At 44.4% G+C, this 27,376-nt stretch overlaps 1 protein-coding gene across 1 annotated transcript; it reads right to left on the reverse strand.

The window, feature by feature from the left end:
• Positions 1–3,038: 3,038 nt before the first annotated feature.
• Positions 3,039–18,752, reverse strand: Zfp92 (ZFP92 zinc finger protein). The gene is made up of 6 exons (XM_015986125.3): positions 18,640–18,752; positions 18,181–18,230; positions 8,405–8,470; positions 7,960–8,086; positions 6,307–6,408; positions 3,039–5,933 (listed from the first exon to the last, which is right to left on the reverse strand). The coding sequence occupies exons 3-6, from the start codon at positions 8,435–8,437 to the stop codon at positions 4,723–4,725; spliced, it is 1,473 nt and encodes a 490-aa protein (XP_015841611.1). The 5' UTR covers positions 8,438–8,470; positions 18,181–18,230; positions 18,640–18,752; the 3' UTR covers positions 3,039–4,722.
• Positions 18,753–27,376: the final 8,624 nt, after the last annotated feature.

The raw sequence follows: 27,376 nt of genomic DNA on the forward strand, positions 1-27,376 counted from the left end.
CACCTGGAAACATCTAAAAATGGCACTGAGAGGCCAGACAAACACTGTGAAAGTCCATTTATATGGAAGTTAATCGTTAGTGATGGAAAGCAGTGGCTGTAAGGACAGGGGACGAGGAAGAGCAGAAAGGAGAAGATATTGGCTAAGATGCTGAATGTTCCACTGACTTGACAGTAAGGATGGTTTTAAGGGTACAGACACCCATCACAATCCATCCACAATTGCATACTTTAAGCTGTATATACCCCTATCTATCTATCAAAGAACGTTAATGAGTCAGGAGCTTCCAAATGCACAGTAAGCCTTCATTTCTGCTCTCAACATTCTCAGGTGATGGAGAGGGAATAGGCTTAACCCCATTGAACACAAAAAAGAGGCACTGTTCTTGCAAATGTGCAAGGCCTTGAACTTGATGCTACTTTTAATATAAGAATGTAAGAATCTGCAGAAGCCATGCATGGTGGCCCAAATTTGTAATTCCAGCACTTAGGAGGTAGAGGCAGGGGATTAAGAGTCAAAGGCCAGTTTGGATTACACAGGCTTAAAACAACATCCCCCCAAAGAAACCTCCTCACAAAGAAAGTGTCCAGGAATATCAGAGGGCCATTGTTTTGTGGAATCACAGATGAATTGGGGCTCACAAAAACATGAAGCCAGGGCAAGTGAAAACTTGGAGGAAGGTGGGTGGGTAGGATCCCTTGATTCCTTCCTCTTCTTCCACACTACCTCTTCATGGCTTGTCTCTATATGGCTATTCCACAGCCCTCAAAACTATCTAGATGACCATAGTGGCTGGTGATGTGTGCACTCACACCCCATAGCAGTTCTCATTAACACTAGCTTCATTTCTTGTTCAGAAAAATTGGTCTTCATCTGGGACCAGCTATAGAGTCTGACTTTCTATACATGGCACCCTGGGTGCTCCATACTCTAGAGTAATTGAATTCCTGACTCAGAACTGTCCTAGAGAAACCTATGTGTATTCTGGGATTCCCTAATACTATATTCCATCCTCTCCGCTCCCAACCAAGGCACTTTTCAGCAACCACCCCTACCCCCCAAACACACACATGAAATCCCTATATTCTACTCCCTGTCTGGAAAGCTGCAAGGGTGGATGCTTCCATGCTGCCTGAAACTTGGTAGCAGAAAAAAACAGAAGGCAAGCATAGTGGTGCCTCTTAGGAGACTGATGGAGTTTTCTGATATGGAACCTGTTGGGCAGGCCTGGTCTCAGAGTTGCAGTATGGGGTCCTATGAGAAGCTTGCACCCTGGGCAGACTAAGCCAAGCCCTCCCACATGGGAAGCAACCCCTTCTCAATAACCCTAGCATCACTCAAGGCTCTTTCTAGGTCAGAGTTGACTCTTGCTTGTAACCTTGAATCCACTACCTGTCTGTTTACTTTAATCCTGGGGACAGCCCCTCTCCACATGGGGGAGTGTGGTGATATATTGTGTACCCTAATAAAATTTGCCTTAAGATCAGAGAGACAAAGGAACAAGCCACTGCCACATCTTACCTCTAGGACTCCTCAGCCTGAAAAAGCCCTTAGTTCTTGTCTCCTCATGCCTTATGTACCTTTCTCCACCTAGCCATATCATTTTCTTTTTAGGACTGGGATTAAAGGCATGTGGTTCCCAGTACTGGGATTAAAGGTGTGTGCCACCACTGCCTGGCTCTGTTTTCTCTCCTAGACTGAATCAATCTCATGTAGTCCAGCGTGGCTTTGAACTCACAGAGATCCATTTGGTGTGCTAGGATTAAAGGTGTGTGCCACCACTGCCTGGCCTCTATGTTTAATCTAGTGGCTTGTTCTGTTCTCTGATCTTCAGGCAAATTTTATCAGGATACACAATATATCACCACAGGGGAGCCCCTTTCCAAGTAGCTGTCTTTTTTCAACCAACAAAAATGTTGAAAATTCCATCTCCTGATAAATTCAGAGAGGACCACTTATCAGTTTCCTGGAGAGACTGCTAGGACATTCACACAGCACCTGAAAAGCACCCAAAGTCTTACAAGGCAAATAGTCCAAAGGTAAGTATGGGGGCCGGGCAAGAAGAGGAGGAAGTAGAAAACAGCAGGAGTTTTGATAGTTTAAGGTTTTATAATCTAGTTGCCCCTTAAAACACACAAATGAGTGATCAGCCCCATTCCCCATCCAGCTTGATGGATGAAGCACAATTTTCAGGCACAAAACAAGTGTTCCTCTGGTTACTCTGACTTTATTCCAGGAGATATCTGTTCTGTTCATTTTACATGCCTGAGAGAACTAACTACTCCTAACTGCCTGGCTGAAAACATCTAGGAACAGGAACTAGAGAACTGAAAGAGATGTGTTGTTATGTATGTAGGCAACCACCAGGGACCCTGGAGCATTTCAGGGTACTCCACTCTGAAGTGCTCTATGTCTCTCCCTGCAGACCCCACTTTCTGCTGAAAATGCCTGCACATGACCCTTCCTGTAGGGACTTATCCTTGGGTATAGAAGCTGGTGACTGGCTTGGAGGATAGGTATCATTCATTCACTTCATAGAGTCATGGAAATGAACACCCAAGAGCATGTGACAGAGCTTGCACAGAGCCTCGCACTGTGGGCACCTGTTCTGCATGAGGCCTAGTTTCCTGTATCTGTGCCAGCCCTAGCAGAGATTGTCTGAGCAATTACTTCACCAGAGACTTAAAAGACACCGTTCTTAGTATTTTCTTTTCTATTGGGAAACCAAAGTGACAGATACTCTGAACTGCCTCCATGAGCCACTGAAGCCAACCACTACATAGCTCAAATCCAGCATACCAAGAAAGCAGTACCCAGTGGGGCTTGGAGTGCAGACACAAGGCTGAGCATGACACACATCTTCAGGCTTGCAGACAAGAAAGCAATCACGACAAAAAGATGGGGATCTACTGGAGGACACAGAGATAAGAGCAAGTTACAAACTGGAACTTTACACAAAACATTTTATATACATAAAGTCTCTGTCTCTGTCTTTCTGTCTCTCTGTCTCTCTGTCTTTCTGTCTCTCTCTCTCTCTGTCTCTGTCTCTCTCTCTCTCTCTCTCTCTCTCTCTCTCTCTCTCTCTCTCTCTCTCTCTCTCTCTCTCTCTCTGTGTGTGTGTACATGTGAATATTCTTGTGACCAGGACTCCAACCAGCATCCTGGGTTTCCAGGTCTTCCCATATTTTCTTGGCAGTATACAGCTGTCTTTGAACCTCACTCAACTGGCAGGGAAGGTGCCACCACTCTTCCTTGGAGTGCCCAAGAGCTGTCTCCACTTCACCTGTACCACCAACCTACCTACCCTCAGGCAGCCTTTGTGACAAAATCTTTCTCTCCCCTGGGATAGGAGAGAATTGGAGAGTAGCTTGCTACCAAGGATGCTGAGCTGAGTATACCAAGGGACAGCTATCCTGGGGACAGCACAGGTGGAAGGTGGAATAGGACTGCCACTGGCTTCCTCTTCAGTAAAGTGCCACTTAAAGAGCCAGCTGGGCTTAAGGGAAGGGAGGTGGGGGTTGTCACATCATCACTCAGAGGGCCAGGTTTGCCACTACTGGCATCAATCATGGGTTGGGAAGGCCTCTTCCCCCTGTCTGAGCTTTTCTTGGGGCAGGGGCAGGGGCAGGAATGGCTCACAGGACCTGTGGTCTGCTAGGCATACACTCCACCTCTGAGCTACACCCTCTGTCTGAGGAATTTTTATAAAAGATAAATCCCCCAACACTCTCCTATAACAAAAAAATCTCAATTTTCAACTAATGTTACCCCCAAATGAAAGCACATTAAAGTAATGGCAACTTTAATATTCTAAGAAATATCATCTGAAAGATAATTGTCTGGCCAGACTCATTTCAGGGGCCACCTAAGTGCAAATTTCTAACCTGTCATCACTACACAGTGGATTGCCTGAAAAGGATCAGCAGACAAATTTGAAGCATTAGGCACTGGGGCAGGCAGTAGGAATGGCCAGTATGGCCTTCACTGAGTGGGAGAGGAGGAAACTGAAGTCAGCAGGGCAGTGGGGGTTCAAATGCTGCCATGTCTTACCTAAACCAGAGGGGGGGCTCCTTTCCCAAAAAGGAGGCCCTCAGGGTTTCTGGGCCTTAACCTCTGCAAGCTTTGGTATAGACCTCCAAGCAGCACACACACAGGGTCCAAGTTTTCCCAGACAGTCTAGCTTATGCTCCAGGACAACAAGTGCCTCTGTGCTTCCCTGCAAAGCATCAGGCCACCTTTAGAGTCCCTTCAATTTATACACTTTCAATAGAATAAAGTGCTTTTTAGTATATTCTATCTAGAAACACAAACAGCTCTTAAGGAGAGGCAATCACCCCACTAATGTGTTAACAAGAGAAAGGTCATGGGTCATCCCTCTGTAAACTTCAATGTAACTGTGCTTAGAATTGGCTGGACACTGTTGCTTTCCTCCCAACCACATCAGGCAATTCTCACGTGGATAGGAGAGACCAACTCTGTATTATGCAAATCTGCTCTCCTGGAGACCCCACTCACATAGGCACTTATATACCCAAGCGCACACAGGAGTGCCCTGCTTAGGCTCCTTGACGAGCCTTCCTGTGCAATCTCTAGGCATCAACTGTATCATCAAGGACTAGGGAGGAGCCTTCCTTTTCTACCCATCAGGGAAGGAGTGGGGAAGACTACACTAGGTGGGTGGGGGCACCCTGTCATTCTGAGTTGCTGCCCTCTATTCCTGCCTCAAGGTGAGGATGGGCCCTGAGCCTTCTCAGCATACAGGAAATTTTCACTGCTTTCAATGTTGCTTCCCTCTGCGAGCTGGGATTCCAGATCCTGTCTGAGCAGCAACTTCTCCTCCGAACCTGAGGTGCTCCCAGTAACTGGCTTCTGTTTCTTGTCATCTTCATTGTCGTGGATGCGCAAATGGTGACACAGCAGCAATTTGTTTTTAAAGACATGGCTGCAGCGCTCACACACTTGAGGCTTCTCATTGGTGTCAATGGGCTGGGGCTCGGTGGACCTGCCTTCCACGGCTTCCTGGGGCCCAAGTCCGCGGGGCCCGTGCCAAAGCTCCAGGAGCATGCAGGCCCGGCGGAGGCCCTTTCCACAGCCTCGACGCTGCAGCGGCACCCTGCCATGTACTACCTGGTGCTTAAAGAGGTTGGCCCGGCGACCAAAGGCCCGGCCACATTCGCTGCACTCATAGGGCTTCTCGCCGCTGTGCACTCGCTGGTGTTGGCTAAGCCCTGAGTGGCCGCGGAAGGCCTTGCCGCACTCGCAGCACAAGAAGGGCCTGTCACCACGGTGGCTGCGCTGGTGGTGGATGAGCTGCGAGATGCCCTTGAAGGCCTTGCCACACTCCTGACAAACATAGGGCTTCTGGCCACTGTGGGTGCGCTGGTGCTCGATAAGGTTGGAGCTGCGGCTAAACGTCTTGCCGCACTCGCCGCACTCATAAGGCCTCTCACCGCTGTGGATGCGAGCATGCTCAAGCAGCGCAAAGCTCCGCCGGAACACCTTCCCGCACACTTGGCACATGAAAGGCATCTCGCTGCTGTGGATGATCTGGTGCTTGACAAGGTTGGAGCTGCGTGTGAAGGTCTTGCCACACTCCCCACACTCATAGGGCTTGTCACCGCTGTGGATGCCCTGATGCTCCAGCAGCGCCAAGCTGCGCCTGAATAACTTCCCACACTCGCTGCATTCGTATGGTTTCTCACCGCTGTGGACGATCCGGTGCTTGATGAGATTGGAGCTGCGGCTGAAAGATTTTCCACATTGCTGACACAGATACCGCTTATCCGCGATTCTGGAGTGCTGGTACCTTACAATGGGATTTGGCCTGAAGTCGTGAGTATGTCTCTGCACCAAGGATCCTGAGGTGTCTCTGAGGAGACCTCTTCCAAAATGTTTCGGCTTTGAAGTCAGTGTCTTGCTCTTTATCCCATTCCCTGTAATGACAGAGCCACAAAGGGGATCACTTCCTTAGGTTTTTGTGGAGCATTTCCCCTCTTTTGATCTTCCCACCAAGGAACTGGGGAATAAAAATACAAAAAAATACACCAAGAAATAATAATTAAAAAAATCCTCACCAAAAAAGAGCTTCTGCTCTTTCTAGAGGGTGTGACTAGAAAGTGGGGTGGAGCTGGTGAGAGACACCAGGGCAGACAAAGTCTCTTTTCACCCATCTCCAGCAAGGGAGGAGAGCATTGGGGAGACTGACACCCCTCACTAAAGAGTTTCAGCATCCACACCACCTTCCTTAGGCTAATCCTTGATTTTTACCCTTTACACTAGCAAGCTGGCTGAGGGCACCTTGCTCACCAGCACAGGATCCTGCTGCAGTCTCCTTTCCACCATCTGTAATCCAGGGCTTCTCCCCTCTCTCCAGCTGGGACACAAGGTTAGGCTTAGAGAAAGCAAATCCTGTTCATAGAAATGAAGAAAATCAGCACATTTCTAGCTAAGGACAGAATAATTTTTAAACAGAGTTCAGCCTGTGTCTTCAGAGAGCAAAGAACTCCCCAGAAAGTATAGCCAAGGAAGATCCCCCCTAGACATGTGCTTTGGGGCAGCATGTTTCCACACTAAACTCAAATGAGAATTCCAGAAGTCTTATGGGAAGATGTGTCCCCAACTTTCTCTTGATAGTCAGAGAGAACCCAGTAGAGGAACCAGTCTCCCTCCAAGGAGTCAGATGACAGAGGTGGTCTGTAGAGTCCAAAAGAAAATGGAAGCTGGCTCATTCTCACAAATCCCTACCCACCTCAAAGGCAGTCTGGGGCCATCTCAGCTAGGAAGATGCCAGCAGAGGAAGGCCCCGGCTTAGACACTGTTCATTAGAGGAAGAAGTTGGGACACATTTGTGGTGGTATTGTGTTCCCCAAAATATTGTGCACACTAATAAACTTACCTGGGGTCAGAGAACAGAACAGCCACAATATTAAACATGAGGACAGGCAGTGGTAGCACACACCTTTAATACTAGCATTCCAGAGGCAGAAATCCCTCTGTTCAAGGATACAGATAAGCATGGTGACTCATGCCTTTAATCCCAGAAAGCGAGCCTTTAATCCCAGGGAGTGATGGTAGAAAGCAGAAAGGTATATAAGGTGTGAGGACCAGAAACTAAAAGCATTTGGCCTGGTTAAGCTTCAGGCTTTCAAGCAGCACAGTTCAGCTGAGATTCATTCAGGATGAGGACTGAGAGGCTTCCAGTCTGAGGAAACAGGATCAGCTGAGAAGCTGGTGAGGTGAGGTAGCTGTGGCTTGTTCTGTCTCTCTGACCTTCCAGTATTCACCCCAATACCTGGCTCAGGTTTGATTTTATTAATAAGACCTTCTAAGATTCATGCTACACACATTACTCTTGTTCACTTCTTGGTGCTTTTGAGTTGATTCACACAACCTGTGAATCTTGGTTTTGCCTGGAACTGGCAAGATGAACATCCTCTTGCAGATGCACAAACAAGGAGGATGGAGCATGTTGAAGTAAGAAGAGAGCAGCTGGAAGTTGCCCCAGCTCCTGCCTAGATTTCTCCAGGCTTGGAAACCAAGTGCACTGCCTGTCCCTAGCATGGGGACTTATGGCCAGTGTAAGTGGAAGAAGTTGTTAACGTCTATAAGTTAAGTTGAATGTCAAATACAGCTACTGTAAAAATGAAATGAGTCTAAAATGCTGCAAGTAAATGTTCCAGTGTAATAAGCATCTGTTTCTCAATAGAAAGATGTTTTGGCAATCTATGATTTTTTTGTGCAAAATGAGTCTGACAGGTCATCACTGAATTTATCCTGAGCATTTACAAGTCCAATTTATTTAGAAGAACTTCTTTTTGATACCACAGCTGATCTACAAGGTATGGGTCAAATAAAGAAATGGAACTATTCTTGGATTCATAGCAATTAACAAGAAAATTCAGAAGTGAGTCCAGAGACAGTAGGTGGGACTGGGTGTGTGAACATGGTAGGGTCACTTACCCACTGACACCAAGTGGCTGTAGTTCTCCAGCATCACCTGCTTATAGAGATTCCTCTGTTTGAGATTCAGAAGCTTCCATTCTGTATTTGTAAAGTATACAGACACATCCTCAAAAGATACTGGTACCTAAAACAAGCAATTTTTGTGGTATAAAAATTAAATTCCAGGTTAAGCCTATATGCAAACAATGAAACATGGGATAACCCTGCCTCAGGAGAGTTCAGCAGTCAGGAGAGACTCAGCAGCAAGTTGTACTGTCACAGGAAAGAGGATCAGACAGATATGGAAAACCTAGCAAAGGGAACTCAGGAAAGTAGCATGCCGCAGGGGTTGGGGGGTGGCAAAGTTCTCTCCTCACCTCGCCAGGATCCATGCAGAGCAGCAAAGGGAGACTGACTGCTCAGGGAAAATTCTGGGACAGTGAGGGAAAGGTTGATTACTTACCTTGGGCTTTGCTCTCAGAAGAAGGGCTGCCATAGTCAGGGCTCCAACCACAGCACAGCTAAAAGGCTGAGAGAAGTGCAAAGATAGTTAGTGACATCAGGCTAGCCTGGTGCAGCCAACCTCAGCTTGCTTCAAAACCTGGTTTATTTTTCTTGCCAATAGTAGCATGGCAAGGCAAGGCTGTGGTGTGTGTGAGTGAGATATGTCCCAAAGAAAGGGCAGATTTCTTCTTCAGAGGTAAGTTCCTGCACCCTCCTTGTAGGAAGAGACAATGGGCTTTCTCACTCTGGAAGCTTCACCTAGGTCACTGATCACCACACTTTCCTTACAGCTTGATGGGGCCACTGCAACAAAGTACCACTGGCTGGAGAGGGGCTTAAAACCACACATGCATATTTTCTCCCAGTTCTGGAGGCTGGAAACCTGAGGTATGGGTGCTGGTTGGTCTTCCCTTCATCCTGAAGGCTGCTCTTCTTGACACTATCAGCCATTGAGTGGTATCCAGTGATATTTGACTTGTAGCTGCATCCTTACAATCATTTCCTGAACCTTCACATGTCTGTCTTCTCTATGTGCACTTGGATCCAAATTTCCCTAGTCTTACATGACACTATTCATTGGATTAGGGCCCGCCCACCTTACTCACATTTGCCGAGCTCTACTAAATAAAGGTATTTTCCCAGGAAGTTGGGAATGAGACATCAAACTATCATTTTTTAGAGACACAATGCAATTCAGCTCTCAACACATTCCCAAACTTAGTTTTCAGGCTTTTCATTTCTTATCAAGCAGGCCAAAATCCAGGGATCATATACCAACCTTGCACACATGTCAGGGACCCCTGACTAACATTCCAAAAGAGCTTGTTCTTTCTCTTTATCATTTCTTTCTTTTTAAAAATTATTTTACTTATTTTATTTTGACTGCATGTATGTTTAAGTACCATGTGTGTGCAAGGTACCTGAGGAAGACAGAAAAGGGTGTCAGATCATTTGGGACTGGAATTACAGATAGTTGTGAGCCACCATGTGGGTTCTGGGAATCAAACCCTTATCCTCTGGAAGAGCAGCTAGTGTTCTAAACCTCTGAGCTGTCTTCCCAATCCACTTCACTTCCTTCTTTTCTTAAATCTCTTTCTTCTGCCCATCATTCCATCCCTCCAACTTTCCAGACATTCCTGGAAGCTCCATTTATGGGTTCATCTTCCTTTAATGTCTGGATCCATGTTAAGAAAAAAAAAACAAACCAAACGCACATACAACCTCCAGGTGTAGAGTAAGAGCTGCTAGTGAACAGAAAGAGAAGAGTGGGCCATTGTGAGGCACAGTGGAATGGCATCTATAGGAGATGGGTAGGGCCACCCTGACGAGAGGTGATGTTAGGCTGAGAGTGGAGATGTGGTTGCAAGGGAACACAGGCAATAAAAGGCCCAGACACATGCCTCTCCATCAGTGATGTTTGTGTTGCTAAGAACTGGGGTGATTGTGGTGATATATTGTGTATCAAATAAAGCTTGCTTGAGGATCAGAGGACAGAGCTAGCCACTAGATTAAACATAGAAGCCAGGCAGTGGTGTCAAATAGATCCATATCTGTCACCATGCACAAAGTTTAAGTCCAAGTGGATGAAAGACCTCAACATAAATCCAGTTACCCTGAACCTGCTAGAAGAGAAAGTAGGAAGTAGTCTTGAACACATTGGCACAGGAAACCACTTCCTAAATGTAACACCAGTAGCACAGACACTGAGAACAACAATTAATAAATGGGACATCCTGAAACTGAGAAGCTTTTGTAGAGTAAAGGACACAGTCAGTAAGTCAAAACGACAGCCTACAGAATGGAAAAAGATCTTCACCAACCCCACATCTGACAGAGGGTTGATCTCCAAAATATATAAAGAACTCAAGAAATTAGACATCAAAATACCTAACAGTCCAATTAAAAAATGGGATATAGAGCCAAACAGAGAATTCTCACAGAACCAGCTCAAATGGCTGAAAAACATTTAAGGAATTGCTTAACATCCCTAATCATCAGGGAAATGCAAATCAAAATGACTCTGAGATACCATCTTACACCCGTCAGAATGGCTAAGATAAAAAACACTGAAGACAGCTTATGTTGGAGAGGATGCGGAGCAAGGGGAACACTCCTCCACTGTTGGTGGGAATGCAAGCTTGTACAGCCACTTTGGAAATCAATATGGCACTTTCTTAGAAAATTGGGAATCAACCTCATTCAAGACTCAGCTATACCACTCTTGGGCATATACCCAAGGAATGCTCAATCATACCACAAGGACACAGGCTCAACTATGTTCACAGCATCATTATTTGTAATAGCCAGAACCTGGAAACAACCTAGATGCCCCTCAACTGAAGAATGGATAAAGAAAATGTGGCACATATACACAATGGAGTACTACTCAGCAGTGAAAAACAATGACATCATGAGGTCTGCAGGCAAATGGATAGAACTAGAAAATATCATCCTGAGTGAGGTAACCCAGACTCAGAAAGATAAACATGGTATGTACTCACTCATAAATGGATACTAGATGTAAAGCAAAGGATAACCAGACTGCAACCCACAGTTCCAGGGAGGCTAACTAGTAAGGAGGACCCTAGGAAGGGCACATGGATCGCCCAATGAAGGAGAAATGGATGAGATCTACATGAGCAAACTGGGGGTGGAGGGGTAATGGAGGGCAAGGGATGGGGGATGAGAGCTTAGAGGAGTGGGAGCTTTGAGCTGGAATGGGAACAGAGTGGGAGAGCAAGGAAAGAGATACCATGATAAATGAAGACACCATGGGGATAGGGAGAAGCAGAGTGCTAGAAAGATTCCCAGGAATCCACAAAGATACCTCCACTGTAGACTAGTGGCAATAGTCAAGAGGGTGCCTGAATTGACCTACTCTGGTGATCAGATGGCTGAATACCCTAACTGTCATCATAGAACCCTCATCCAGTGACTGAAGGAAGCAGATGCAGAAATCCATGGCCAGGTCCCAGGCAAAGCTCCAGGAGTCCAATCGATGAGAGAGAGGAGGGATTCTATAAGCAAGAGATATTGAGACCATGATTGGAAAAAGTACAGAGACGACTAGTCAAACTAGTGGAAACACATAAACTGTGGACCACTAGCTGAGGAGCCCCCATGGTGCTGGACTAGGCCCTCTGGATAAGTGAGACAGTTGTTTAGCTTGAACTGTTTAGGGGGCCCCCAGGCAGTGGGATGGAGACCTGTTCCTAGTGCATGAGGTGGCTTTTTGGAACCTAGTGCCTATGGTGAGACACTTTGTGCAGCCTTGGTGCAGGGAGGAGAGGCTTGGGCCTGCCTCAACTGAATCTACCAGGCTGGGCTGAATCCCCAGGGGAGACCTTACCTTGGAGGAGGCAGGAAAAGGGGGTGAGTTGGGGGAAATGCTGGGGGGCAGGAGGAGGGAGGACAGGGGAATCTGTGGTTGGTATGTAAAATGAATAGAAAAATATCTTAATAAAAAATGGAAAACATTTTTACAATGGAGAGTGTTTGGTCTCTGATAATACGATTGATGTTCTAAAAATGGAATAATTGAAGGAGAAGATAATTAATGTTGATGAGATTTATTAATGTCAATTAAAATATTATTTGTTTGATCACTTCTGTTTTATCATTAAAAAAGTTGGTTAATATCAGTGCCAAAATAAAAGTTTTAGAAAAACTTGTTAAAACAGATCATAGAGATATTCAGACCCAGAAAGAAGAATTTAAAGGTGAACCAATCTCAGCATTGCATTATATGGTTACAGAGAATCAGCCCAAGGCTTTCAAACAGTCAACTTTAATCTATCTAGTAACTTTACAGGAACTAGCCAGTGATATTATCCTCAAAGCTGTGTAAGAGCTGACTGGACTCCTGTGCAAATGTTAGATTTAAGGAGATTCAAAGAAGCAATAGTCTCATATGGCATCCACTCATCTTTTGTAAAGCAGATGTTAAACTCGTGGTCAACTTTAATAGAATTATCACTCAAGACTGGAGAGATTTGGTGACAGCTGTCTTAGAGGCTGGTCCCCAATTACAGTGGAGGATCTGGTGGAAAGATGAGGCTAAGACCATTGAACAATGAAGTAGGGCTAGAGGTATGGAAATCTCCCAAGATCAACTTCTTGGAGAGGGAGATTATGCTAATGTAGAAAGGCAATGTCTATATGATGACCACACCTTAGCTTTATGGTGCATGGCAGCTTTGAATGCTTAGAACAGAATTGAAGAAGTAGGCAAGAAAATTGAGTCATGTACAAAAGTTATACAGGGCCTAAAAGAAACCTTTACTGAGGATGTCTTCAGCAGTAAATAGAATGATATCAAATTCAGAAGCTAGACAGATAATAAATGAATCTCTGGCTTTTGAGAACATGAATGCAGCCTGTAAAAGAATAATCAGGCTGTTAAAGGCAAGATCTGCACCCTTGGAAGAATGGATCCTAGATACAATCAATATTGAATCGCATGATCATGATGATAGGAGAGGTGATTTCCAGAGGTCTGAATAAAAACAGTAATGTCAGATGTTTCAATTGTAGTAAACAAGTTCATCTAAAAAGGGACTGTAAACAGGGCGATCCTAGAAACAAAGTTTTTTCAAGGAACAATGGCAACAGAACATCCCTCCTTTCTGGATTATGCAGAAGGTGTGGTAAAGGCAAACATTGGACTAACGAATATAGATCAACAAGGGACAGACATCACAAAAACCCAAAGTGAATAGCTCCTGAGAAATGACATCTAATGTGGTCCTTTGGCTTTCACATGCACATGCACACATGTGCCTTCACACACAAGAACACACACACACACACACACACACACACACACACACACACACACACAACCTCATTTGTGGCTGGGGAGGGAGATTGCTCAGTGCAGAGATAGTTCAAGTATCAAGAATGGAGATTGGATATCCAGTACCTATATAAATGCTAGGTGGGTGTGGTGGCCCATCTATAGTCCCAGTACACAGGAAACAGAGACAGGAATCCTTGGAGCAAGCTAAGTAGCTACACTAACTAGCTCAGTTGGCCAGCTCTAGTTTCAAGTGAGACTGTCTCTCCATATGTAAGGTGGAGAGTTGTTGAAGAGGACACTTAATGTCTACCTCCGGCCTTCATGTATACATATATGCATGTACATGTGCACTGACATGCATGTATATCCTCACATGTGGAAACATACATACACTCAATGCTTATTCTCCCCCAACACAAGGAAAACAAATCCATTTGGATGGTTACTCAATGAGTTAAATATAGTTACCACAAGACCAGGCAATTTCACTCTTGAGTGCATACTCAAAATAATTAAAAACAGGTGTCTACACTAAAAACCTGTACACACACATTCATAGCAGTCACACTAGCCAAAAGGCAGAAACAGTCAATTCAACAGACAAATGGATAAACAAAATGTGGTATATATAAACAATGGAGTGTTATTTATGCATAAAAGGAAGGAAATTATGATGTATGCTACAATATGGATGAACCCTGGGGATTTTTTGTGAAGTTAAAATGTCAGACCCAGATACAAATGGCCACATATTTTATGATTCCATTTATATGATGTAATGACATTTCACAAGAGCTGTCTTGACTTAGTTTTTAGTTGTGGCTAAAATCTTTGTCTTTTATAGGCAGTTGCTAAGCCCCCATTCCTACCACATCCTACCTTAAGGTCCCAGTCTGCTTTCTTATCAGGTTCTTAATCAGGGACTAGATCCCAGAAAACTAGGGGGCTCTTACAGTTTCACAGGGAACTGGCCCAATTCCTGTTATGCACAAGATATCCTAGCCATTTCCCTGTCCCTAAATGCACCTCCATGTGGCCCCCAAGTGGCTGTTTTCTCTCATTCATGGGTGTAAATAAGAGAATTCTTGCTGCCTTTATTTTGCTACAATGTCACTGTGTAGTGAACCATCCCCCCAAATCTTTATAAAACATAATGAGTCTGAAAGAGGCAAATTCATAGCCAGAAAACTGGGCTGGGAGTCCAGATATGAAGAATGACTTAGTAGATTCAGGGGTTTCTTTATGGAACAATGAAAATACTCTAGAACTAAATATGGCCAGGGCTGAATAGCACAGTGAAAGCACTGAATGTCACTGAATAATTTCCTTTAAAATAGTGCCTTTAATTTTTAATTTTTAAAATGTTATTATTTTATGTGTATGGGTGTTTTTCTTGCATGCATGTCTGTGTATCAGTGCATACCTGGTGCTCATGTAGACCAGAGTGGGCATTGGATCCCCTGAAATTGCAGATCACACACAAAAATATACATACATGCAAATAAAGAGGGAAAGGGGTTCTTTCGATCATTTGGATGCCCACAAGCTACATGTGCATTTCATTATTGACACTCTGCAACACTAAATGAGTGTGAAGAAGATGACTCAAGTGTTTCAGGTTAAAATTATTGTTTTAAAAAACAACATGATCATGAGATAGTGGTGGCGCACACCTTTAATCCCAGCACTCAGGAGGCAGAAGCAGGCAGATCTGTGAGTTCAAGGCCAGCCTGGTCCAGAGGGAGAGTTCTAGGACAGCCAGAGTTGTTACACAGAGAAACCCTGTATCGAAAAACTAAAACAAAACAAAACAAACAAACAAAAAAACCAACCAACCAAACAAAACCAAACATGATCCAGGGAGATGGCTCAGCAGGTACGATCATTAGCCATATAAGCCTGACAATCTGGATTTGATTCCTAGAACCCACATTTTAATCAAACAAAACACATGATGGTGCAAATCTGTAATTTCAGCACTCCTAAGGTAAGATGGGAGGTAGGGACAGGAGAACTGTCTGATAGCGTGTGGGCCAGTCTAGCCTGGAGTATGCAACTTGGCAGAAACAATAGAGACCCCACCTTCAACAAGATGGTAGGTGAAACTGACTTCCCAAAATTGTACTCTGATCTTGTGTGCGCCATGGTCCATTCTCCCTCTCCCTGTCCCTGTCCCTGTCCCCGTCCCTGTCCCCCTCCCTCCCTCCCTCCCTCCCTCCCTCTCTCTCTCTCTCTCTCTCTCTCTCTCTCTCTCTCTCTCTCTCTCTCTCTCTCTCTCTCACACACACACACACACACACACACCACACACACACACACACACCAAACAAAAACAATGTAAGTTTGTTTGTTCACTAGCATAATGGTACCCCAATGACACTATCCATTTCAGAAAAGTCAGAAGCACACTTGCTTCAGCTCATGCCTTCCCAGATTTGAGGTGGTACACTGCTGTCATGTTGTCCTAGAGCCAGGCCCATGGACATGATTTTACCTGTAGAAGGATAGACCTTGGAAGTGATAGTCACATAAGGGGGCTCCACAGTAGTGTCGTTCTTGAGACCTACTCCCTGAAAGCTAGGCATGATTTCAGTTCTTGCAAAGACACAGCAAACCTCATGGGGATCCCAGGTAACTACTAGGTAACTCTGGTCTGCTGGGTGGTATTCTCGTGTGTGTGTGTGTGTGTGTGTGTGTGTGTGTGTGTGTGTGTGTATAAAAGCATCTAGAAGAAGCTTGGTGGAACTGGAGAACATCTTCCTCCTATTGGCTACCTTTGTGGGCCTCCAGAACACAGGACAAGCTGAAGGGTGATTCTAAGTCTGGAAGCTCAGGTTTGTCCCCATATAAGTTTGGGCCTGCTGGAGGCATGTCCAGTAGGCTTGGATCTCAGGGCAAGCATCTGGGAATCAAATCAGCCTGTGAATCCAAGAGCCCCTTCCCCTAGGCTTTGGTCCTGCCAGGGGTCTTGCTCACAGACCAGCAGCGTCTTCCCCAACTCCTGCTATGCATGGAGCAGGGTGGGAGGAGGGTGAGAAGGGAAGGGCTATCTACTGCAGGGAAACTGGGCAGAGAAAGGGACCTGTGGCACTCAGAGCGCCATCCTTCAGGCTACCACCAGGTGGGGCGCTTTCCCCAGACAAAGAAACCAGAACCCTACCAAGTAAACAGCAAGAAAAGCATTCAGAATCCTCTTTAGTCACATCACAAGGGGGAATTTGGACCTTTTCATCTTTAAGAAGGGATATATAGGTTACTTAGGGTGAAACTTTCCTTGGGGTCTAGCAGCTCAAGACCTCCAACTACCTTTTCTCAGCCTCACCTGCTGCTCCTGATGTTGAGGTTCTAGTTATCTGCCCTCACTCCCCACCTGGTAGAAGGGCCAGAGAGGGACAACTGAGGAGCCTGCTCGCCAAAGCATTCAGGGATCTCTCCTGTGACTAATGACCCCAGGCTTAGTTCCAGGAGGAGGGGGCCAAGGCTGACCTAGACAGAGGGTCACCAACCATGGATGAGGGATTCTCTGGACAGGTGGGTCAGATCCTGACCTTTTCTGTCCACAGCCTTGACAAAACTGTCACTCAGAGTAAACTCACAGAGCCCCTTTTGACCTCTCCTTTCCAAATTCCTCCCTTAGCTGCAGTCAAACTGGCCTCAAAGCTCCATGCTTCATGAGTCAGAGTACTCTGGCCTCAGGGCCTTTGTACCAGCTATTCCTTCTGCCTAGAATGTTCTTCCAAAACAGAAGCATGTGGTTTATTATTTCATCACCTTCAAGTTTGGGCAAAAATCTTGCCTTTGAAAACAGACCTTTTCTAGTCAATGCACCTAAACTTGCAACTGGGTCTCCTTTTTCAGCTCCTACTGTCTTTCATTCAACCTACATAGTTACTATTTTAAAATGTTTATGATTTATGGTCTGTGATCTATCACTAGAACTCCAACCATAGAGCAGAGATATTTGTCATCTCCTCTGATAGATCTTAGAGAAGTCTATTAGAACCTGGCTCATAATGGGTCTTGGTAGATCCTTGATAGATGGAAGTAGTTGTGGTGGTATTGTGTTCCCCAAAATATTGTGCACCCTAATAAACTTATCTGGGGTCAGATACAGAACATCCACAATATTAAACACAGAGGATAGGCAATGGTAGCACACGCCTTTAATCCTAGCATTCCAGAGGCAGAAATCCATCTGTTCAAGGATACAGCCAAGCATGGTGACTCACGCCTTTAATCCCAGAAAGCGAGCCTTTAATCCCAGGGAATGGTGGTAGAAAGCAGAAAGGTATATAAGGCGTGAGGACCAGGAACTAGAAGCATTTGGCTGGTTAAGCTTTTGGCTGGTTAAGCTTTTAGGTTTTGAGTAGCAGTTCAGCTGAGATCCATTCCGGATGAGGACTCAGAGGCTTCCAGTCTGAGGAAACAAGATGAGCTGAGAAGTTGGCCAGGTGAGGTAGCTGTGGCTTGTTCTGCTTCTCTGATCTTCCAGCGTTCACCCCAATACCTGGCTCAGGTTTGATTTTATTAATAAGAACTTTTAAGATTCCTGCTACAAGTAGTTATAACTAGCACTGCAGGGAAACACAGGACACAGTTCCCTGTTCAGCTCTGCTCATTCTCTCACCCCCTTTCCCACCTCTCACTCTGCTCTTACCTTCTTAGCCATTGGCTTGGATAAGCTTATTGCTCTTCCCTTGAATGAGGGAAGCATGCTAGGCACTGGTCAATACACACAACTGAAAGTCACAACCCCCTACTCCTGAGAGCCACAGATTCATGATTTTGATGTCCTGTTTCAGTCTGGGGTCCCTCAGGGCTTGTGCCTGTGGACTGTTGGCCAGGCACCGCTGGGTAACAGTGCCACCATGATCTTACAATTCGAGCTGCTCAGAGGTGCAAAACACCCACAACCAGGGGCGCAAAACCCAAATTACCTGGGCAGATCAGCAGTGCAATGCTCCTGTGCCAGACCCAGTATCAGCGTCTGAAAATCAGGAGAGAAACGCGGGGAAAAAAGGCTTTAGTTCCCTAGTGCCCAGCACAGGCCAGCTCCTCTTCCCCCAGGCGCTAGAAATGGGAATTTCGGAGCTACCCTGCTCAGCTCTTCCAGTAGTGGCCCACCGCCCAGGGCTTCCCCAAACATTGCCACCACCACTCCTCCTTCCACTCTCCAGCCACCTGTGCCCATTCTTCCGCACAGCTGCTGAGATGGGCCTGCGACCCGCAGCGCCTCCCTTCTTCTGCCTGCCTGCATACCTGCGCGCCATGTAGCTTTGGCCTCTCCTCTGCACCTCTACATTGGGTAGAACCATGGCTAAGGATGCTGCCTCTAAGAAGCTCTCCCGGTAGGCGCCCCGAGAAGCTCAGAGCTCTCATATGGTTATCGACCTCACCTCTGTTCAGGAGGCTCCTACTGCATGGCTGTCCGTAGGGTCCGCCGCTGCAGAGGAGCTGGGTGCACAAACAGTCAGGGTCGGGGCGAGGGTGGCGGCAGCGTGGGAACCAGGCGCAAGGGGGGAACACGGAGCATGCGCGGCGCTGCGGGAGGGCGGCTCAGCCGGCTCCCAAGCCTCCCGGTCCCGCTCCTGTCTGGCTCTCGCCCCATTCAGGCATCTGGTCTCACTCCCCAAGCACCCGGGGCATTTCCATTTTCTGCCTTGGCTGCTCTGAAGCAGTGGAGTTGCAATGGTCACCATAGCATAGTCCTGAAGCAGACTAGGGAGGCCCTGTCAACCCCCACATCATTGGTGAAGCACTTCCCATGGATCAGATCATTGAGTTTTCCATCCATCCATCCATCCATCCATCCATCCATCCATCCATCCATCCATCCATCCATCCATCCATTCATTTCTCTAGTATCAAGTGGCCTGGCCATGATCTCCTAATAAAGGACCATTCCTGTGAGCAGAAGGACAAGGATCAGAAAGGGAGTATAGGGCATAAAGGGGTACTTAGTAGATGTCAAGGTAGAGATGGAGAAAAGAGAGGAAGTGCAAGAAGTGTAGGTAACCTATTGAGCACAAGGTCTTTCACTCAGGTTACCCCATGTGGTCAGCAAGCCAGATCCCAGGGTAGGCCTTTAGGATTGCCATTTCCCCACAGATCACCATCTACATAGTGGAATCAGTATGGAAACCCAAGGGTTGGACATGGACACTTCTCTCTGGACAGTTTTGAGATCTTCAAGAAAAGTTAGTATGACAAAGAACAAGGATAAAGAATAAGGAAAACCAACCATATTGCTGGTTCTACTGGTACCTCCCAACCCTGGCTGCTGGAGACTGAGCTATATCTTCCCTTACAAAGCTGACCAGGGTCTCTTGTCTTTATGTGGCCCCGGACAAGGACAAGCCCAGGGCAAGGAACCCTCTGCAAGTCTGTGATCCTACTGTCATATGTCCCAGGCTGAGGGGGAAGGCTAGGATCCCCCAGCAAAGATGCTTCTGGCAGTGAAGAGTGGAGAGTATGGGGTGAGGGGCAAAAGCAAGCACAGCTTTGGAGCGCCTTTCGTGGGACAGGCTGGGAGGCCCCCAGGGACCCTCAGCTGTGGGTTTCAGTGAAGAGATGGCAGCTCACCAGGGTTGCTGGACAGGCAGACCTCCCAGAGTAATGTGTACACCTCCTGACTCCTGTGCCCATGGCTGCACACAAGAGACATCTTTGTGGATGTTGCCAAATTGAAGTTGGAGAGATGAGATCACCCTGGTCATTCAGGTGGCCCCAAGTCCAATGACAGAAGTCCTGGTAAGAGGCAGAGCAGAGACTCAGAAGGAAAATGCAAGGTGAAGGGCACAGAGGTAGGGGTGTGTGGCCACAGCTGAGGAACACCTGGAGCTCCTGGGAGATCTGGGAAGGGTCCTCCCCCACTCCCTCTGAAGGGGTGAACACTGACTTCACACTCGGGTCTCTAGAGTGTGGAAGTCAGGTCTTTTCCAGGCTCTGCACATTTGCTGTGGCCACCCCAGGACACCCATCCCTGAGGCAATCAGAGGAATTTAAAGTGTTTTAGAAGCCTGGTATGGTGGCACATACCTTTAATCTCAGCACACAGGAGACAGAGGCAGGCAGTTCTCTGTGAGTCCAAGGCCAGCCTGGGCTACAGAGCAAGTTCCAGGACAGCCAAGGCTACACAGAGAAACCCTGTCTCAACACCCCTCCCCCAAAAGTGTTTTAGGAACAGTTAGAACGAGGGGGGCTCTTTGTGCCCACACTATCGGGGTCACTAAACTGGTGTGGAAACCACCTTGGCAACACCCCTCTCTTTGGCGTTGGTCATTCCAAGGAGCCTGGGCACCCATTCTGGTCTATTCTATTGCAAGTGAGTCATGAAGTCCAGCCCCCATTCCAGAAAGCAGAAATAAGCTACAGTTCTTGAAGCTTGTGTGAGTTGGTTCTCTTTTACCAGGTACATTCCAGGGATCAAACTCAGGTCAATGAGCTTGTCAGAAAGCACCTTAACTTGCTGAGCCATCTTGTTGGCTCCTAAAACATACTTTTAGACACACGTGAAACTTCTGTATCAGGTTCCATGAATGAGTTAGAAGAAGTAATGCTTGAAACCAGTGTGTTACTTTTTCTGTTGCTGTATGTGGTGGTTTGAATTCGAATGGCCCCATGGGGTCATATGTTTGAATGCTTTGTTACCTGGGGAAGATTAAGTGTGGCCTTATTGGAAGAAGTGTGTCACTGGAGGTGGACTTTGAGGTTTCAAAAGCCCAGGACAGGCTCAGTGGCTCTCTCTTCTTGCTGCCTTTGGATCTGGATGTAGTACTCTCAAAAATTATCTAGTACCACGTCTGTCTGTGTGCTGCCATGCTCTCTACATGATGATAATGGTGTAAACCTCTGAAACTGTAAGTAAGCCACAATTAAATGCTTTCTTTTATGAGTTGCAATCGTCATGGTGTCTTTTCATAGCAATAGAACACTCATTAAGACTAAAGTTGATACTAGGCATTAGGGTATTGCTGTGACAGGCCTGACCATGCTATTTGTTGGAGGAATATGGAAGACTTTAGGACTTTGGAACAGAAAAGCAGTTGGACACTTTAAGTGTGACTTAATAGGCCATCCTAGTAGGAGTATGGAAGACAGTGCTGAGGGCAATTTCAACTACAGGGGCCCAGCTCAAGAAGTTTCAGAGGGGAAGAATTTCAGCAAGTGGCCTAGAGATCTTTATTGTGATATTTTGGTGAAGAATGTGGGTGCTTTCTTCTCTTGTTCAAAAAAATCTGCCTGAGGCTAAAATGAAGATTTTTTTTTTGACTAATGATGTTGGCAGAAGAGATTTCAAAACATCTTAGTATTGACTCTGTCTTGTGGTTATTAGTGGTCACTCTTATGAAGATCTGTAATGAAAAATACAAAATGTAAGTTTGAGGAGAAAAGGAGCACCAGAAAGTATAAGGGAACTAAGTCCACTGCTCAAGGAGATAAAAAGTTTAAAGAAAAGCCTGATGCTAAATGGGATAAAGGGAGTGGTGACCTAAGAGCAAGATCCCACCCAGCAAAGCTTCTAACTTATTAAAAGGAATTAAAGAAAAGTTTAGGTAGTAAAGGAAACAATCAAAAACAGAAAGCAGGTAAAATGTGTTTGAACAAGGGGGCCAAGTCCCAGCCCCAACAAGCAGTAGAGCTTTGCTGTGGAGCAATCATTGTACTGTAAATATGTGTTGCTCTCATTGTTAATAAAAAGTTGATTGCCTGATGGCTATGTAAGATTTTTGGGGCAGAGAGAATGCTGGGGAGAAAAAGAGTGGAGTCAGAGGAGTTGCCAGTCAGATGGAAAGAAAGTGGTACATGCAGGGGAGGAAAAAGCCATGAGCCTCAGGGCAGCACATAGATTAATAGAAATGGGTTAATTTAAGTTGAAAAGCTAGTTAGTATTAAGTCTGAACTATCAGCTGAGCATTTATAGTTAACAATAAGTCTCTGAGTGGTTATTTGGGAAGCAGCTGGTGGAACAGAGCTGCTGGTGATCCCGACGAAAAACTCTGCTTACAAATGGCTCCCAAATGTCTGGCACTTATATCCACATAAAACCGGAGAAAGCTTAAAACAGGTTCTAAACACAGAAAAATGAAACCAAACAAACACCTCTTCCTAGACTCGTGTCTCTCATGTTGACTGCAGTACAGAGATGCATCCCCTGGCAGCTGCCAGCATGCCATGAGCTAAGCTGCATGGTGGGTTCGCGCAGTCTCTCACATGGGCCATGGTACAGAGAGGCAACTACCAGTCACTGCCTGAGGGCTTGAGCTGCCAGCATGAGCTCCACCAGCATGCTGCATGGCAAGTTTAGGGTTTTGTTCATGCAGATGGAAAAGGTTACAGATGATCAGTAAAGACAGATCCAGAGGAAAAAAAAACCTCTAAACAGGTTAAAGTGTGTTTAAAAAATGTACAAAGGCTTGGGAAACAAAAGAAAAAGGGTATAGACATTCATTATATATATAATTTTAAAATAATAAAGTCCTTAACACGGGTTTAAAGAAATATAAAAGAAAAAAGCCACATAAAGATGGGAAATACACAGAATCTGGACTCTGTATGTTATTGTGTTGCCTTTTAATTTTTGACTGCTAATGAATGAGTGATAAATACTAAGAAAAGTTGGATTATGGAAACGGCTAGATTAAACCAACCTATATATTTTAAAAATATCTTGACTTCAAAATGGAAGTCAAAACATATGTTACTTTAGGGGACAGGTTATGTTTTTATTTCTACAGGAAATGAGAGACTGTGGATTCATTCCAGGCTAAAGATGATCAGGTTTGATCAAGGAAGACCCTCTGAAAATCCTGACTATAGACACAAAGAAATAAATTTTAAGCAAACTCTACAAAATATGTAGCATATATTTTACCTGCTCAAACATAAAACAAAAAATCATCTTTGGCTGACTTGTGTACAACACACAGTCTATACTTCTACTAATACAAATATGTATGTTACCTTTAAAAGTTTATGTATTTTCAGAGCAAGGGGACCAGACACCAATGAAAACAAATGGCCCAGGTGATCCAGCATCTCAAAATGCCTCTGTTGCAGTTTCCTTGGAGTTCTGCATCCAGAAAAGCTTTGAGGCTGCTGGCTGAGATGGTCCAGCCTCACAAACTACTCCAGCCAAGTCTTAACCATTATCCCCCAAAGATGCCAATGCCCCCAAACAATAGGAAGTTGTCTAGAGAATGACACCCAAATTCCTAAAAGATGGGTTATGGATGTTTATTATCATTTAAGGGGTTGGTTACAAATTGTCTTTGGTCTTAGTACAAAGGCTAAACAAAGGAGTTAAATGCAAAGATCTCTTTCTAAAGGAAAAAAAGGGGATATGACATAAGAATGATAGAAAAAGGATAGATTATTGAATCTACTTTAATCCAAAAACAGAGTAGAAATATACATACAGTATAAAAATAACCTTAAATTTGTATCAATAAACCAAAATCCATAAAATATTTTGATATTAATAGTTGTTTCCTTTTGTCTGCTTGCCCCACCTATACTTCCTTCCTGGCTATTGGCCAATCAGCATTTATTTATCAACCAATCAGAGCAACACACGTTCACAGCATACAGAATGACATTCCCATTATTTCCCCTTTTCTTTATATTCAAAAGGAAGGTTTTAACTTCAACATAGGAAAATTACATATAACAAAACAGTTACCAAGCAAGAATTATAGTTATAATATCTAGTCTATTTGTATTTGACAAAATTAAAGAAGATATCCTATCTATCATATATTTGTGAGTCTAAGGTTTCATATCTAATTTATCTTTTATTATAACCAAGGAAAATTATAACTATAACTATTTAGTCTTCAACTACATCAAAGACCTCAGAAGGATATAATATTACCTAAGTAAATAGGAAGTGCATTGTAAGCAACTTCCAAAAATCTAGAATGACAGAGACTGCTGGCTGCCTAGACAATCACCCAAAGTTGTTCTGCAAATTGGGGTATCCATTCTTCAGCCTACAGGCCTAGAGTCTCTCAGTCATTTTTGTCTGTGTCCTGTAGAATGTCTGGCAGTTTCTTCTGTGAAGTAGGAACCTGAAGGACCATTTTGTCTTGCAAAGTTCAGTAGTCACCTTCCTATGAGTCCTGCATGTCCAATCCATACAACATTTTGTCAGGCAGTCCAGACAAGAACAGTTTCTTGCCCAAATGGCTATTTTTGCCAAGAAGATTAAACTCCATATGGAGTGTCTTTGACGCCTGTCTTCCTCTTTGAAGTAAATCAGTGCTGCCAGGAGCAGATGTGTCTCATTGTCCAGGAAAGTCTAAGTTTTTAAAACATTTTAAATGCCACATTCTATAGGTTTTTGAAGTGTTTGAAGATCACCTACCTAATTGAAATATATCTATGTGTACCTAGAAAACTTAATTAACATGACTATAAGTTTGACTATCATAGAAGACTAATTATTAATCTGTATTTCTTAATTATCCATTACAATTTAAATGAGTTATATAAACATAATATTTTAAACAAGAGTAGAAATATACATACAGTATAACAAGATTAACTTTAAATTTGTATCAATAAACTAAAATCTATAGCAATGTAAAACGTTTTAAACAAGTTGTTGCTCTTTAAAAGTAGAGTCAATAATCTACCCTTTCATCCTATCATATCTATATCCTATATTTCTATATCATATTCCCCTTTCTTCTTTTTGAAAGAGATTGAATTTATCATCAACCTCTTTTAAATAAAAATATACATTCATAAACAATATTTTGGGAATTTGGGCATAGCTTCTCATACTATTTCCTGCTGATAGAGGATGCTAGTAATCTTATGGGGATCCTGAGAAAATTTGAGATAATGGTCAAGTCCTGGGAAGACTGGCTATATATAATGTTTGTAGATAATACCACCAACTGTTAAGGTTCAGGAAGTCTGGCTTGATCAAATCTGATCCATCTTAACCTGGAACAAATCCATAGCCTCTTGCTTCCCGTGGAAACAAAAGCAGAGCCTCCTTTCCTAAGCAACATATCCTTAGATCCAAATTTTGAAGTCAAAATATCTTTAAAATATACATATTGGTTTAACTTGGTAGCCTTTACAATCAAATGTCTTTCTGCAGTTAAAAACCACAAAGACAATATAATCCAGACTTTCTGTGTGATTTCCATCTTTACGTGGCATACTTTTTATATTACTTTTACTTTCTCTTTAAAGACTTTATTTTTTAAAAACTTTCTATTTCTTTATATATAATTGTCTATATTTCTTCTCCTCTTTCTTCCAAGCCTACATATATTTTTATACACATTGTAAACCATTTAGAGGTTTATTTATCTGAATCTGTTTTATTTTGAATTCATTGCTTTAAACTGCAGCATTACTAAGACTGAAATGGCAGCTTTGGCTGCTGGCTCCACCCACCTCAGTTTTCTAACATGGTAGTGGTACATTTACTGCCAGCTCTGGCTCTGGGAGCCATGTGCACCACCAACTCTCAGAAGCAGTGGATCCATGCCTCCATTAAAGCAGCGTGTAGCCCAGAAACCTTTTTAAAAAAATTTTTTCTGTACTAGCAAAAGCTAAATCCACCATGCAACATATTGCATGGCTTGGAGACCCCTCTGTGTACTGCAGCAGGAATCTGCTATGCTGCAGGTCAAGCCAATACACTGCAAACTCACCATACTGTAGCTCAAGTCTGTACGCTGCCGCTGGCCTAAGAGACACATTAGGAAACTGTTTTTAGCTCCATTTTAGAATCTTTTTAAAAAAGCTTTCTCAGGTTTTAGGTGGAAAGTGTTGCCACCACATCTGGGTGCCAATTGTATTTGGAAGTTTTTCTGTGTTCTACCTGGCCTGCAGTCAGGACAAATCTCTCATCCACAGTCCCACAGCCTTTTATAAAATAATCACACAGAGGCTTAATATTAATTATAACTGCTTGGCCATTTGCTCAGGCTTATTATTGACTAGCTCTTCCATTTAATAATTTAAATTAACCCATAATTCTTATCTATGTTTAACCACGTGGCTTGGTATTTTTTTCAGTTCTGCCTTCACATCTTGCTTCCTCTGTGTCTGGCTGGTCACTCTTGACTTAGCTTTCCTCTTCCCAGAATTCCCCTTGCCCCACCTACACTTCCTGCCTGGCTTCTGGCCAATCAGCATTTTATTTATCAACTAATCAGAGCATCACACATTCACAGTATACAGAATGATATTCCCATCAGGAGTGGAATGTGGTGGTTTGAATGATAATGTCCCTATAGGCTCATGTGTTTGAATATTTGGTCTCCAGTTAGTGGAACTGTTGGGGAAGGATGAAGAGGCATGGCCTTGTGTGTCACTTGAGTGGAAAAGCCCACACTATTCCTAGTCTGTCCTCTGCTTCCTGCTTGTGGATCAATATGTGAGTTTCAGCTGCTTTTCCAGTCACTTGTTGCCATGCCTTCACTCTGCCATCATAGACTAAAATGCTCTGGAACTGTATGACTAATTAAACTCTTTTAAAAGCCAGTCATGGTATTTTGTCACAGAAATAGAAATCTAACCAAGACACAGCTTTTGTCTTCAGCTGTGGTGGATAGCCTCTGTCAGACCAATCTTTTGTAGGCAACAATTATGACAAAATATTAGAAATAAAACTTCCTGACAGTACAAGAGACAAAGCAATAGAGGCAGAAATATCAGCTCACAGGGGAATTGATATTTTTGGTGAAGGGACGAGTATTGATTGAGTCTCTTGCTTTTGTGTACCCAGAGGATACCAGGCTGCATGGCTCTGGCAGTTTGAATCTAATTGGCCCCTATAATCTCATAGGAGTGGCACTATTATGAGGTGTGGCCTTGTTGGAGTGGGTATGGCCTTGTTGGAAGAAGTGTGTCACTGTGGAGGTGGGCTTTAAGGTTTCCTATGCTCAGAATACCATCCAGCATGTCAGTTGACTTCCTATTGCCTGCAAGATGCAGCACTCTCAGTTTCAGCACCATGTCTGCCTGCACACTGCCATGCTCCCTGTCATAATGATAATGGACTGAACCTCTGAAACTGTAAATGAGCCACACAGTCAAGCAGTCAAGGCAAGAGCAGTTCCTTTGCCCAGTGGCTAACCTTGCCACAATGAAAGCAAACCCCTATGG

This window comes from Peromyscus maniculatus, chromosome X, assembly GCF_049852395.1.
Source record: "Peromyscus maniculatus bairdii isolate BWxNUB_F1_BW_parent chromosome X, HU_Pman_BW_mat_3.1, whole genome shotgun sequence".
NCBI classification, from domain to species: domain Eukaryota; kingdom Metazoa; phylum Chordata; class Mammalia; order Rodentia; family Cricetidae; genus Peromyscus; species Peromyscus maniculatus.